The sequence below is a fragment of the Pteronotus mesoamericanus genome, unplaced genomic scaffold (genome assembly GCF_021234165.1).
Source record: "Pteronotus mesoamericanus isolate MK-2021 breed Mesoamerican mustached bat unplaced genomic scaffold, CSHL_Meso_final scaffold_118, whole genome shotgun sequence".
NCBI lineage: Eukaryota > Metazoa > Chordata > Mammalia > Chiroptera > Mormoopidae > Pteronotus > Pteronotus mesoamericanus.
Window position 1 is genome coordinate 13,820,003 of NW_026555301.1, and position 14,303 is coordinate 13,834,305.

The 14,303-nt window shown below is 43.8% G+C and overlaps 1 protein-coding gene across 1 annotated transcript in view; it reads left to right on the top strand.

Annotated features, from left to right (window-relative positions):
- The first annotated feature begins 4,097 nt into the window (after positions 1–4,097).
- The window catches only part of LAMA1 (laminin subunit alpha 1), a 175,129-nt gene continuing 164,923 nt past the window's right edge, over positions 4,098–14,303 (top strand). Inside the window, exon 1 of the mRNA XM_054587387.1 lies at positions 4,098–4,170. Within this exon, the coding sequence (XP_054443362.1) occupies positions 4,098–4,170 (73 nt within the window). The remainder of the gene's footprint in view (positions 4,171–14,303) is intronic.

Consider the following 14,303-nt stretch of genomic DNA (forward strand, 5'->3'; position numbering starts at 1 on the left):
GCTGCTCTAACAAATTAACATACATTTAGTGGCTTCAAACAACACAAATGTATTACCTTACCATTCTGGAAGTTAGAAGTTCAAATGGACTGACTTGTCTGAAATCAAGGTGTCCTCAGAGCTGGTCCTTCCTGGATCTCTGTTTCTTTGCCTTCCCAGCACTCAGAAGCTGCTGCTTTTCCTGTCGCCTCGTCCCCTTTCCCTGTCTTTAAGCTAGCCATGACAGGTTGAGTTCTTCTCACACCAAATTCCTCTGGCGCTCCTTCCTCCTTCTTTCACTTCATAGGGCTAGGGGATTACTCTGGACCTACCCAGATTGTTCAGGAAAATTACCTCATGTCAAGGCCCTTATTTATACAGAAAAATGCAACAAATCTTAAATGTGTATAATTAAATAAATTTTGGTAAATGTTTATACCCATCCAACTGACACCCCACTCAGATACAGGACATTCCCATTACTCCTGCTCCCCTTTTATCCCCTTCCACTCAATCTTCAGTCTCTCCAAAGGAAGTCACTGTTTCCTTTTGATTAGTTTCGTGTGTTGCTAAACTTCATAAAAATGAAATTATACAGTACTCTCTTGTGCCTGGCTTCTTCTACTTAGCATAATGTTTTAAAAATTCATTCATGTTTTCATGTGAGTCAGTGTTTCATTCTGTTCTTTTGCCAAATGCTATTCCATTGTGAAATAGACCACAATTTTTAAATCCATTCTCCTGCTGAGGGACACATGGCTTGCTTCCAGTTTGGGACTATAAATGAATAATATATAAATTTATGAAACAATTCCTTATTTAATCACATCTGCAAAGCCCATTTTGTCATGTAATATAACACATTATTTTATATTTATATATTTATAAATTTATATATATTTATATTTATAAATATATAAATAAAATTATATTTATTTATATATTTATATATTTTTTATATAACAGGTTTTAGCTATTAGAATGTGCACATCTTTGGGGTACCATTATACAGCCTACTACCCCTAATTTGCCTACTTTATCTCCTCCTCCTACTGTCCTTTACCAGTGCCTAAGACTTAGTCTCCTAATCATCTTATTTCTTGCCTGGGACCTTAAGGAGCTTAGCCTACACAACAGCCTTATTAGCTTTGTCCTGGACCAAACTCTGACACCGTAACCCAGTTTTAGTAACTGAGTTAACTAACTGGGTTAGTAACTCTCAGCTCTTTCTTCGGTAACTGAGCCCATAGTTTTATACTCCAGGCCTAGTACCTGGATTCTGGACTTGGTGCTTCTGTGCCCAAGTGCCTGCCTGGAATCTCCATTCCTTTAGAACTAAAGGACAGCTCTACTCACACCAGGCCTCCAGAGAGCACTCCTGCTCCATACTCTGGTCATCATGCCCTGATCCCTGCCGTGGAGGCTGTGCAGGAAAGACACCGGCCAGGCTGCACTTCCTCGTTTTTCCCGTGACCATCGTTCTCTGAGGCTGGCTCCCCCAGCCTACCCAGCCACCAGAGATCAGACCTGGACTGCTTTGCAGGCAGAAACTGGTCAGTTTAGCTCAGTGTTTCTCAAATTTTGTTTCACATTAGGATTACCTGGATACCTAGGCTTCACCCCACACCAAATAAATCAGAATCTCTGGGGTCTGACTCTGTTATGGACCAGCATCAGTATTTTTTAAAACTCCTCCATTGATTCCAATATGCAGGCAAGATGGAGGACAAGTGAACAAGTGACTTATGGCTCAAAGTGTGCTCTGCTTTCCAGCTTTTCTCACCTCTCAGTGTTTCTTGCAAATTTAGGCTCTCATATTTTAAAAATGGCTACATAATAGCACAACACATTGGTTTACTATAAATTACATAATCATTTAACTATTGATAAGCATTTAGGCATTTTCATTGTTCATTATTTTTAGGTGACTTTGAAGCAAGAATCTTTATGGGCCTTGTTGAATTGAAATTCTAATTTCTCACAAAACATGAACATTCTTATACCATTTGCACCTTAAATAGGCCATCCCGACTTTTCATGGCGCTGTAGGTAGTTGAGATATTTCCAAGTGTGCTACAGAATGGGAAAATTTGGACTGCCAGATTTTATAAGACACGTAGAATTGTGACATTTTTACTGTTCCACCTCATCAAAGTTTGTTCATTAAAATGGCTTTTGAAATTCCTCCACTGAAATCTCTGCTTAATCTTGAACAGTGACAAATTGTGCCAACTTGAAGCTTTTGACAATTCCACTTCCTATTCACTCTCCAAATGTGCTGATCCTTTGCAACCCTTGAAATTACAAGTGTGAGTTCCCTGTCTGCAGTTGAAAGATAAGGTCTAACTGAAGTTTGGACTGACTCTGTAGAAGCCCAAGATACAGAAAGACAGATAATCCTTTGTGATTCCTCCTACTGCCTTTGATCTCATCCTCACGATCTTAAGGCAGTAATGCAGAGAACTATCAACCAGAAATCAGATCAGGGGTCTAGCTCTAGACAGGGCCTTAACCCCCTGAACTCATTTCCTCAAGTCTCACACAAGACTATCTGCCCATCTTACAGAGCTGGGAAGATCACTGTGTGAATGCACTTAAGACACTTGAAAAGATATGTATATGTGTGTGCATACAAAGTTATTTCAGTGTAGAAATACTTATAATTCTATATTTGAATATGTAAGTGCTTAATACTTGATTTCTTACTAAATGCTGAATTTACTTAATAATTTATTTGATAATTAAATACTTAATTCTTTAATATTTTGCTAGTTAAAAACATCTGTATTTTAAATTTGGTACGGTGATGAGTCCTTCTCACCCAACTATACTGCATCCTTTTTAAAGCACCAAATTATACCTTTTGTTATGTACTTCTACGATTTTTTAAAGAAAAAAATTGCTAATATTACAATGATAATTTATTCATTAAGGATTTAAGAACGTGTTTTTAGAAAAACTGGAATTGGTAGAGTTGTCAAATTGTTAACACAACTGAGATAAAATTATCTCCCTAACAGGCCGAAAAAGAAAAAGAAAAAAGAAAAAAGGAGAGCATGAGAGGGTAAAGGAAATTTTATTATCCTGTGTGTTTGTTTTATGAGAAAGGGAAATCTACAAAATGCAATGAATATACTTTTAATAGGAAAAAGTCAGAGGAAATTTAAAACATTTTAACGGGGAACAGATGTAGTTTAAAAAGGAAAAAAAAACAACAACAAAGCAGTTGAAATCCTGTGTTAAGATTAAACTTCCAATAAGAATGAGACCTCTTTCTGCAGCATTAAGAGGAAACTAATAATAATAATAAAGTCCTAGCGACCTTTCTTGCTTTCCCTGTGGAAAACAAGTCACAATACATTTCAAGTAAAATCTTCCTAAAATCCTCTGCCAGCCGCCGAGAGGGGAAGGCTGGTCAGTTAAGCCTGAATTCTCCTCCTGAGAGGGAAAGCTCGAGGCTAGGGCTCAGGCCACCTTCTGGGGAATAAGGACGGTGGTTAACTAAACCCTGGGTCCTATTCCGAGGGAGGGAGGTTGGGGGCCAGGCCCCAGGACACCCTCTGGGTGGAGGACATGGAAGGCGCGGGCTGGGAAGAACGGCGGTGCCCGGCCGCGGTGAGCGGTCCCGCCACCCGGGGCCGGGCGGGCTTCAGAGCCACCGTAGGGCGGGAAGGGTCAACAGGGTAAATGCTTTCTCGGAATGCACCCATCCGGGCCCACGTCAGCAGCTTCTCCTCCCTCCCAGCCCACCTTCTCCGCCCACCCCCCGAACTGGGACCCGGCGGCTGCAGCGGGTCAGCGCCCACCCCATCCTGTGTCGGGGGACGCTCTGCGCAAGGGGCAGGGCCGGCGGACAGGTCGAGCGTGGCCTGGGAGCGGCGGGTCCCCGCGGGTCCCAGCGGGCTGAGCAACGGGGCCTCCCTGGGGGAGGGGTCTTCCGCGGCCCGGGCCCGGCGGGGAGGGGCGGGTGGCGGCGGAGGTCGGCGGGGGTGTGTCCGAGGGGCGGGCTGGCGGGAGGCGAGTGCCCCACGGGGAAGCGGCAGACTCGCGCTCCGTGTAGAGTCCCCGCGCGTGGCTGAGGCTTTCTTTGCAGAGCCACCGAGCGGCAGAGCGGCGAGATGCGCAGGGGCGGCTCTGGGGTCGCACTCCTAGCCTCGGTGCTCTGGGTCGCCGCGCAGTGCCAGCAGAAAGGTGAGCCCCGGTCCCCCGTCCCTCTGTGAGCGGCGGGCGGCTGCGGGACAAAGCCCTACGCTTTGTCTCTTTTTAAGTGGGTGCGCGAATCCCCGTTCGCCTCTGATTGAAGGATCGGACACGTGGGTTTCCCGCGCAGCTCCTGTAAGGATCCTTCCAGTGGGGCGGGAGAGGGCTGGGAACGACACCCCTGACGGACGCAGCCCCGACATCCGAACCTCCTGCTTTAAACTCCTGAGGGCCGGAGCGGTCCATGCCTTGACGTTTGCAATACCGGAGCGCCGTAGAATAGAGCAGTGCGCGGGGGGCGGGGCGGGAGTGGGGCGCCGGAGAGCGGGTGCACCGACCTCGCCGCGCACTCAAGCTCTGGCGGGCTGGTCGCGCGGCGGGCGAGCTGCGGGGCTGCTGGCTGCGCGCGGGGAGTGGATGGCAAAGGCTTTCTCCCGGGTCTCCCTCATTGCCCTGCGGTGGGAAGCCTGATCGTCTGCGGCCGGGTGGGGATGGGGTCCTTGGGGCCACTCGCGGCCCAGGTTTGGGGAGAGAACGGTGAGAGAGAAGCACGCCTCTAGCCAGCTGCCCCAGGCAGGGGGATCGCCCGTGCAGCCCCCGCAGACGGCGGCCAGGGCACAGATTTGCCCTCCGAAACGGCGCGCTTTGTGCCTGCAGCCCCGAGGTGGCCGAACTCGCTGGTTCAGACCGTGGTCACTCTGGGGTGAGAGAGCCGGCGGAGAAGGGAGGGAAGACTAGGCCTGCTCTTCGCCGCAGGGGTTCAGTGGCTCTGGGGACAAGGTTTTGGAAAACCAGAGGCTAATTTTCATAGCTGCTGTCAATGACGAGAAAGAGAGAGAAACCCTCTTTTCGTTTGTGGACAACCCCATTGCCTACTCCGCCCATTCGGTTAAGTCTTCACAGCGCTTCTGCTTGTTGGCTGAGCCGTCACAAATACTTGTTGGAAACATCTTAATGTACGCAACACATGACCATGGGCGTACGTCCACAAATACACATTTCATTAAATAAATGTTAAGAAAACACACTTCAAAAAATAAGTAGGCAGAATGCGAAATGCCGTCGTGGGAAAAATGTGCGTTTTGGCATTGTGCTGAGTTAGTAACTCTGCAGAAACGAGACCATCTCATTCATTCAAGCATTCATGATGAAAGCACTGGACCGGAGCTGGCAACACAGCTTTGAATAGCTGGGCGTCTGCTCTGCGCTGAGCCCGGGCCGGGAGAGCGAGCAATTTGCATAGTTATCCGTGAAAGAAAGGAGCGGGCCTGGGGGAGAGAAGGCTTTGAGGCTGCAAACCTCATTTCTCTCAGGTTGCAGAAAGTGAACACGTCCCGGTTTCCCACAGGGTGGGGAGAGAGGGCAGCTTGACTCCGCTTTATTGTTATAAGAAATGGAAAGTCCTAGACAGAGGAGGTGCCCTGAATGTTTTCTGTGCCCCTCCAGGGGCTCGGCACTTGGCCTGGGCGAGTATGAATGGTGTTTGGAGAAAGTGGACCACATGGGGCTTTCCTGTTTTAAGACGCTGTGGAAAACCACCCACAGCTGGAGCCTTTGAATCTTTCAAGTCGCCTTCCAGTCCCCACCCCATCAACCATCACCCTTCCTAACAAGCATCTTTGGGACAGTTTTGATTTTTTGAAAAAGTATCTGTGCCCCATGTAGATAGCATGGATTGGTGAAATGGTATAATGTGGTGGTTATAAAATAATAATCCTGGACTGTATCATTTCTGAGGTAGCTATCTGGTGCTTGTATTATTTGAAAACAATCATTATCTCATAGCATTTAGATTATTGGCAGTTCTCTACCATTTCTGCAGTCTCGAGGTTACCTTATGACTCAATGGCTAATTTCCTTTGAAATGTAACCAGTTTAAAGTAATCTATGTATAAGTATATTATAAGAGGTGGTGTCTTTCTAAAAATAATGTTAAATCCACAGCTGAGAGTTACATAGAATTATAGTCACTTCACAGGTTGGCTCATCAACTCTTCTGTTTTAAACGGTTTCCCCCACCCCCCAACAGGTAATAAATAGACAATTCCAAGTGTAAAGAAAAAATCTATTCCATGAATGAAAGAAAATTTACTTCATTCTTATAAGTAACATACTATTCCCATTTAGCATGCATGTATTCACTAGTAAAGTATGTGTGCCTGAATGGATTTCAAAGGCGCACGTTTCTTTCCTAGAGCTGTATTCCCTAAGCAAGGGCCAATAAAAAAAATATTGATTTTAGCAGTTAGGAACAAAGAAGTGTACAATAAAAACATTACTGCCTACCTCCTACATCTCCTGGACTTTGGCCCACTCCTTTTTATCCTCTTTTTCAGACACGAAATATAAAGCCGGCATCTGTAGCTCATCTAGTGTGATCGAGGATTCACATGTGACGGGCATGATAGAAACATTTACACTGCTCTGTAGTGTCTTGTGCCCCTCTTAGAGCTGCGCTGCTTTATAAGCCACTGTCATAAAATGGTTACATGACCACTTATTTCAAGGTAATCATCCTTGAGACACCCTACCATTTTATAATAATTTATTCATAAAGTCCTACTGATATTCATTATCATCTACAGAAAGTTTCTGTGGGAAAATGACAGGATAAATCTTGGTGTTTTAGGTGTTTTATTCTCTGGCCTTACTAACTATGGAAAATTGGGCAAATTACTTAGTTTCTCTGTGCTTTAGTTTCACCATCTGTAAAATGGGAGTAATAATTGTGCCTCCCTGGAAGAGGCTGTTAATGATGAAATGAAACAATGCAGGAAAAGTCCTTAGAACAGTGCCTAGTACAGGGTTAGCCTTCGATAAACATTAACTGCATGCGTCACTACAGCGTTATTATTTTACACAGAACTATTGGGGAGGCCCTCTTCCAAGCTATATTCTCCAGGATATATAGTTGCTCAGAAATTTGGAGTCTGCATTTGTAATCAAATAGTCTGGATCTCAAATACCAGACCTGCCACTTGGATGAGCCATGACATTGGTTATGTTTCTTTATATATCTGAGTTCTTAACATCTTCCTGTTTATAAAATGGTTGGGATTAATGTGATTAAATAACACATGAAAAACATTGTTGCAGTGTTGGGCATGCCCTGGTGCCACGGGCATGCAATCCATGATGGTGACTCTCTCATTGTTATGCCTGTCCTGTGTGCTCATTATCCAGGCAACCGCTCCTTTTGTTATTGCTCACATTCATTCGATCATTAAGACTTGTTGATTTTAGCAGCTGAAAATCTTTGCAATCTGTCTCTCATTTTCTGACCCCACTGCTGACTAGTTGTTTGATTTTCCCCTGAAATATTGTGATGGTTCTTTCAGGGGGCCTCCCTCAATTCCTCTGTCCTTCCTCACTACTGCCACCACTTATTTTTCTAGAAACGCCACCCTATGCTGGACCAACGCCTCCCAAACTCTTCATTTCATAACATGCACACACAAGATGACACTGGCGCAGGTCACACTGGGGGTAAACTGAGGAGACTGGAACCCCAGCTCACCTTTTGCTCCAGAGCTGAAGGGTGTAATCTTGGGCACACCTGCACCCATTCGTAGCTCATCAGTGTTTCCCAGCTCAGGGGCTGTTAAGTGCAGGACAAGTCCCCCCTTTGGGTTTTAACACCCTGGAAAACCTTCCAGGTCCCTGGAGGCTTTCCCAGTGAACTCGACTTAGTGCTTCTGTTATATTGTTGTTCTATGAGCCCATGTTGAGCCCACGGTGGGGTAAACAATGGGCTCGCTACCCTGCGTCACTCACCGGCTTGGGCTTCTTGAGGGCAGCAACTGTTACATTTACATCTGTGTATTCATTGCTTTTGACATTCCTGAAAGTTAACAGCCACCAATCTTTGTTGAGCCAAATTGAAATTAATATCTCTACTTATGAATCAAGTAACTTAAAAGAGTATTTTTGAACAGTTAATCCATAGTCATGGTACACAGGTACCAACGGCTGTAGAGAAAAAGATCGTCTTGATTTTGTCATCTTCTTTTTAGGCAACCACTACTCTTGTTTTCTTGAGTATCCTTCCATAGTTGTTTCTTCATATAACTCTTAAAGCGAGCTTCTTCATGAAACGTATTTCTCCCTAATAGTATAAGGGAGGTACCGGTTATTTCCTGATAAAATACTGAGCCATATTCCTCTCTCCGCTGCCCTCCCCCATTCTATTCCCTCAATGTACCGATTACAGGATAGTAATATGTCACTCATTGAATGTATGTACTTGTAAAATTCCCACCTTCCAACTTGTTCATTTTAAGACAGTCTTTCACAGAAAGGTACTGAATCCATGTTTCCTAGATCTTTTGGAATTTAAAAACTAGATCGTCAGTTGATTTCATGACATTGCACTCCTTTTCTCTTTAATTCCCACTTGAGAATATGTTTGTTGATTTTAGATGGTGGGGGCAGAAAAACATCAATGTAAGAGAGAAACATGGATCAGTTTTTTCCCATATGTACCCTGACTGGGAACTGAACCCACAACCTAAGTATGTGCCCTGACTGGGAATCAAACCTACAATCTTTTGGTGATCAGGAAGATGCTCCAATCAACTGAGCCACCTGATAAGGGCTGTACTCCTCTAATAGCAGTAACAAGCTATACCTTCAACAGTAAATAATTTTTAAAACTATATTTTAGGAGATTTATAATCTAGAGAAGTCAAGTTTGAGAATAATGTCATTAGAAGTTTAGGATCGTGTGTTATTTATTTTATCAATAAGTATGACTTATGATTGTAAGACCTGTGGCAAACACAGAGAAATTTGATTTTTAAAAATAACTCCCACTGAATAAAGGTAAGCCTATTCTTTGAATACAAAAGTTAACTGGGGACAACCAGAGAGAACTCTTGATGGTATACCTTAGGTGAAGTTTTTAGTTACATTCCTCAGATATGTTTGGATGAGCATGAGAATTGTAGTCTCCTATGAAAGATGTATGTAGTTTATTTACATGTTTGCAAGTAATTCTTTTCTTAGTTTTATTTCTAAAATACTAATAAATACTAATATGTATCCACAGACAATTGAGTAAAATAAATCCATTTCAAAATTAATGAAGAGAAAACGATCTTTTATAGAAGTGATTTATTGAAGGTCATGAACTTGGATTCTGTTGGAACACGCCTGCCAGGGAGTTATTTCAGCATGAGATACCGCACTGCAGCTGGATTCGTTGCATTTTCACATCCTTTATACTGAGGGTGACGACAATCCATGGTCAGAGTAGCCATTTAATAGCACAGAACTCCTCTACTTGGGTCTTGTTTTCTCAAGTCTGGACCAGGGGAGCTTTCTTTGGGTTAACTTGTTCCCAGTGATTTTGTGTCTTGCTTGGGGGCAGGAAACAGACAATGGAGGCAGTGAGATTCCAGAGCAGCTTGGTGTATGACATTCTTGCTTAGGTAAGCATTTATCTCAGAGTATTAATCCAGAAACCCCAATGTAGGAACACATAAAATTCTGATTTCAGTGTGTGTGTGTGCATGCATATTAGTTTTTCTTTTAAGAATCTACCATTTGAAGTCTGAATCTTTTCATTCCTGAAGTTATCTTTAAGTGTGATCTGTTGGCCCAGCAGGCCGTATGACTCAAATTCTTGTGCTGGACAACCTCCTGTATTGCTGGTGGGAATGTCAAATTTAGGTAAATCAGTATTTATGGAAAATGTCATCTTTTCTCATTCCATAAAGACTTTGCTGCATTTGGTTCCATTGCTCCACAATTTCCTTCCAGAACTCTGCGAAACTCTCTACAGCAATAAAGAAGATGCTTAAGTTTAGTAGATGATTTTTAATTAAGAGACTATTTAGAAAGAAAAAAGCCTCCTGGCACAGCACTGATTATTATACACCACACATTTAAATGTCTTCCAGCCTCTTTGTAATGACAGAATCTTACTCCAAAACAGTGATGACCTGTTGTTGCCATCCCAGCACAGGAGCTCCTTCTTGCCCCAGTGACTCCTCCCTATTTCTCCCACTTTGTGACATTCTTGCAGTTCCCGCAGCTTCACCTTCCTTTTCTTTCTTTTTTTATTTTTTTGTACCTCCTTGTCCAAGTTCCCCCTCTGAATTTTTGTTTCTTCCTTTAAATAACTCCTTAGTTTGTTTTTGGTTTTCCCCATTACCACTGCAACTAATCACCAGCTGTCTAAATTACAATTACCAGCCTCTTTGCATAGTGCTGGCATTCTTTCCCTTACTCTAGTCTCACACTGCAGTTAGGCTCATGCTGCCGAAGCACTGCCTTCATAATGCCTCCCTGCTCCCTGCTTCACAGGGTTCCTTCTCCGGCCCACAGCCCACCAGCCTTCGTAATCTCTCCAAATTTAGTCACAGTCAACTAGCACTTACCCTCATTCTCTGTCCTGAACACCTCCTTCCCCCCTAACTGCAAGGGATGTATTGACTTTCAGCTGCATGATTTGCTCCCATTACCCACTCTCCTGAATTGCATCCCCAATGCACAGCCAGCAATTTAGTGCCCTAGCAACAGCCTTGGCGTTACGGCATTTGTCAACTCTCCTATTTCTGAATTTGCGTCGTATTTTGTAAGTCAGAGTTCCCACCCAGCCAGAGTTGCCATCTGGTCCTCTTTTAGATGGCTTGCCCTGAACGCCATCAGTGAAAGCCAAAAAGAAGGGACATTTTTCTTCAAAAATCAAAACCTTAGCTTCCAGAATATTTCTTTCAATACACAAATAACTTGAGGGCACAGGGTTCTAGTACTAAAACCTGGCAGTGGGAGGGCAGTGACACCCAAGGTGGCAGAGCTGTTTCAGGAACCATGAAACCCTTATCTCGTCTCTGGATTGCACACCCAGCCTGAGTCCTGGCCCGCTCTGAGCATGAGGTCCTCCAGCCTCCCAGGTTACATACCACCCAAGGAATTACCACTTGGCAGGTCTAGGTGGGGACTGGAATCTGTTACAAAAACCATATTCAAATTTTGGTATCCAGAGGCACAAAGACCTTACCAGTTCATTGTCAAGCAGACCCTTTGGGTTTCTAGTTTGAATAGTTGTTTTCAGAACTATCTCTGCCACTTGGCTTACTTTCTGTCCTGTGGCTGTGTCCTGTGGTAGACCAGCACTCGCTCCCCACCCATCAAAATTCCCACTCTCTATCCTTTCAGCCTCCTTATTCTGAATCTCAAATTCCAACATACATTTATTTATTTATTTATATTTAAATTGAGGTATAGTTGACATATCACATGAAACATACTAGTTTCAGGTACACAACATAATGATTAGATATATATTATTGGGAAATGATCACCAAAATAAGTCTAATTAATGTTCATCAGCCCATAGTTACAAATTATTTTTCTTGTGATGAGGACTTTAATTATCTCCTTGGCAACTTTCCGATATGCAATTCAGTATTATTAACTGTAGTCTTCATGGCGGACTTCTTTATTTTTTAACTGGAAGTTTGTACCTTTTGACCTCCTTCACCAAAACACTGTCTTTGTTTATGAGCAAAATCTAGTTTTCCCAACTCTTTTTTTTAAACTTTTTTCCTGGCTTTGTCAGCATACTTTCGTTCATTCTAGAAGTTTGAGGTTGGGAGAGTTTAAGATACTAACATGTGAAATGCCTTTGAAAACTCCCATCACTTTTCTTTAAGGGAGATGGCATCTTAAATAGTTTATACCTTTTTGGGGTAGGAAATCTTTTCTTGTGGGATTTTCATTTCTATTCATTTTTCCTATTTTTTTCCCTGTGTTTTCTCATTCATTTATTCACTTATTCATGCATGCACTGAACATATATTGGGTCCCTGAGTCAGGGATGTGCAATGGTTACAATGGCTAGTGTGTCTTGAGGACTCCATTCTCAACTGCTCTCCTCATTATGATTCCAAGGCAGTTGTTGACATTCTTGGTGGACTTGCTTTTGAAGTTTGCAGAACTGAAAGTGCATACATTGAAAAAAAAAAAAAAAGCTCTCCATAAGACATAATAGTCTAAGAAGGACTGGAGGGATTAAAGTCACAATAGTGGAAGTTGCTGTCTATATTTTGCTTGCTTATAGTCATGCAGGTCCATGTTGAAATGAGTAGGCCAAGTCATGGGGCAGAGAAAGGTGGGGAGGAGTGAAGGGAGGGGCACAGCCTTAGCTGAAGTTGTAGAAACAGCTGATACATCAAACACCCTGCTAGGTAATATCAGTTTCCTTAGGTTCCCTTTCTTTCACGGGAACTCAGAGCTCACCTGCAGAGCTAGCTTTTCTGTGTGCTCTAGGAAAACAGGCACAGTTAATATAGAAGTTCTCCCTCCAGGCTGTACATTAGATTTTAATAGCATCAAGGCCCAGGTCCTACCCCAGGAACTATAATTTATGTGGTCTGAGGTGGGGCCTGGTCATGTGCATTTCAGAAATTCCCTTCAGGTGATTCCACTCCACAGCCTGTGTTGAAAGCCAGTAAGTTAGCACCATAAGCTTTGCTGTACCAGAGAATGCAATTACACCACAGTGCGGGCATGGGAAGGGAATGCAGTACCTGGTGGTAGTAACCCCAGCTTGTCCATGGGGTGCAGATTGGGGCATTGATCCCAATTGATCCCATTGCGCCTGCCATTGGCTGCAGTCTAATGCTTTGTGCATAGAGGTGCCCCACCCTCTTCATTTACTATTTCATTCTATTCTGCCTGCTCTGTTGTCTAGTTCAGGCTATTCTGACTGCTCTGTGGGGATGATAATATACACCCAAAGCTGTAAGGGATCCCTGCACTGAGACCCTGGGTCATTGAAGTTGCTCAGAGAAAGTCAGTTCCTTCTTTTTACCCAGCAGCCTCTCATCAAGTGTTTGTCACTGGTAAGTGCTCAGTAGACATTCATTAATAGTTGAGCTCCCATGTAAATGAACAGTGTTGGTCTCGCTTTGCTGACATGGTCACTTATGAAGACTCTTCTTTCTTTTAAAAGTACGCCTAACCAAATACAGCGTTTAGAGTTCCTCGTGTTTTGGGATAAGATCTGGTCTTGAAGGCTTGAGTGGTTGATTGATTGAATTATTTTTTTCATTCTTTAATTCATCCAAAATTCATTAACTGTGCTCCAAATGTAAGCATTACTTGTGCTCTGTCCCTCCTTCTCAACCTCTCCATGGGCAAGCAACATGTACCTTTTCCTCTGAGATTTTATGGGCCCCCTCCTTCTCTCTTGATTTAATCGGGTCTGGAGATTCCAAAGCCTTGCTGTCCTTAGGCACCTACTACTCCTGTCTTTCTCTGGCCTTGCCTTTAATTGCACTTACTTTTCCAGGCTTCCTTCAGAAGTTTTACCTCCCCCCACTCCCGGTGTTTGGCTTATTATTTCCCTTCAAGTTCCACACAGCAAAGTAAGAGCCATTCTTCCTTCTACAGCCTCAGCATCCCCACCACACACATACTCTCACGCACACACTCACACCACCTATACTGACCCGTTGATCAGCCCCAGTGAAAGGTGCTTGAAGAGGTATTATACTGACTAACCCCTGACTGACAAAGTCAGAATCTGGACCTCATCTCCTGAGGTGGAGCAGGGGCTGCTGGAAGTGTGAGCCCAGCTGCAGGTTTTGGGATGAAGTCTGATGTGGACATTGATGCAGTTTCCTAAGAGCTTAGAAAGCCACTGGCATCTGAAGTGCCCCATGCGTTAATGGACTGTGCAGTTGCCATCCCATCCCTGTGGAATGGCTTCAATGGTTTCTCACTCTCTTCTGAGCAGGACTTACAAGGTGCTCTGTGATCTGACCCTGTTCAGGCCTCTCCACAGCTTTGTCACCCACTGCTGGCTGAATTTTGGCCATTCTGATATATTGATGCTTCCCATAGTGTGACATGGGACTCATATCTCTGAGCCTTGAACACACTGCCCTAGTACATGGAAAGCCCTTTATTCACCAGTGGCACTCTGACATATTCAGATCTACTCAGTCACAACTTTCCTCCTGCTTGTGGCCAGAGCAATTTGTCTGTACATTGTATTAAGCACATCATTTTGTAACTTTTTGTTAATTTCCCTGCTTCTCCTCAAGGGCAGAGATTTTTGTTCTCATCTCTAATACCTAGCACAGTGCTTGACATTTAATGTTGATTCTGGAAAT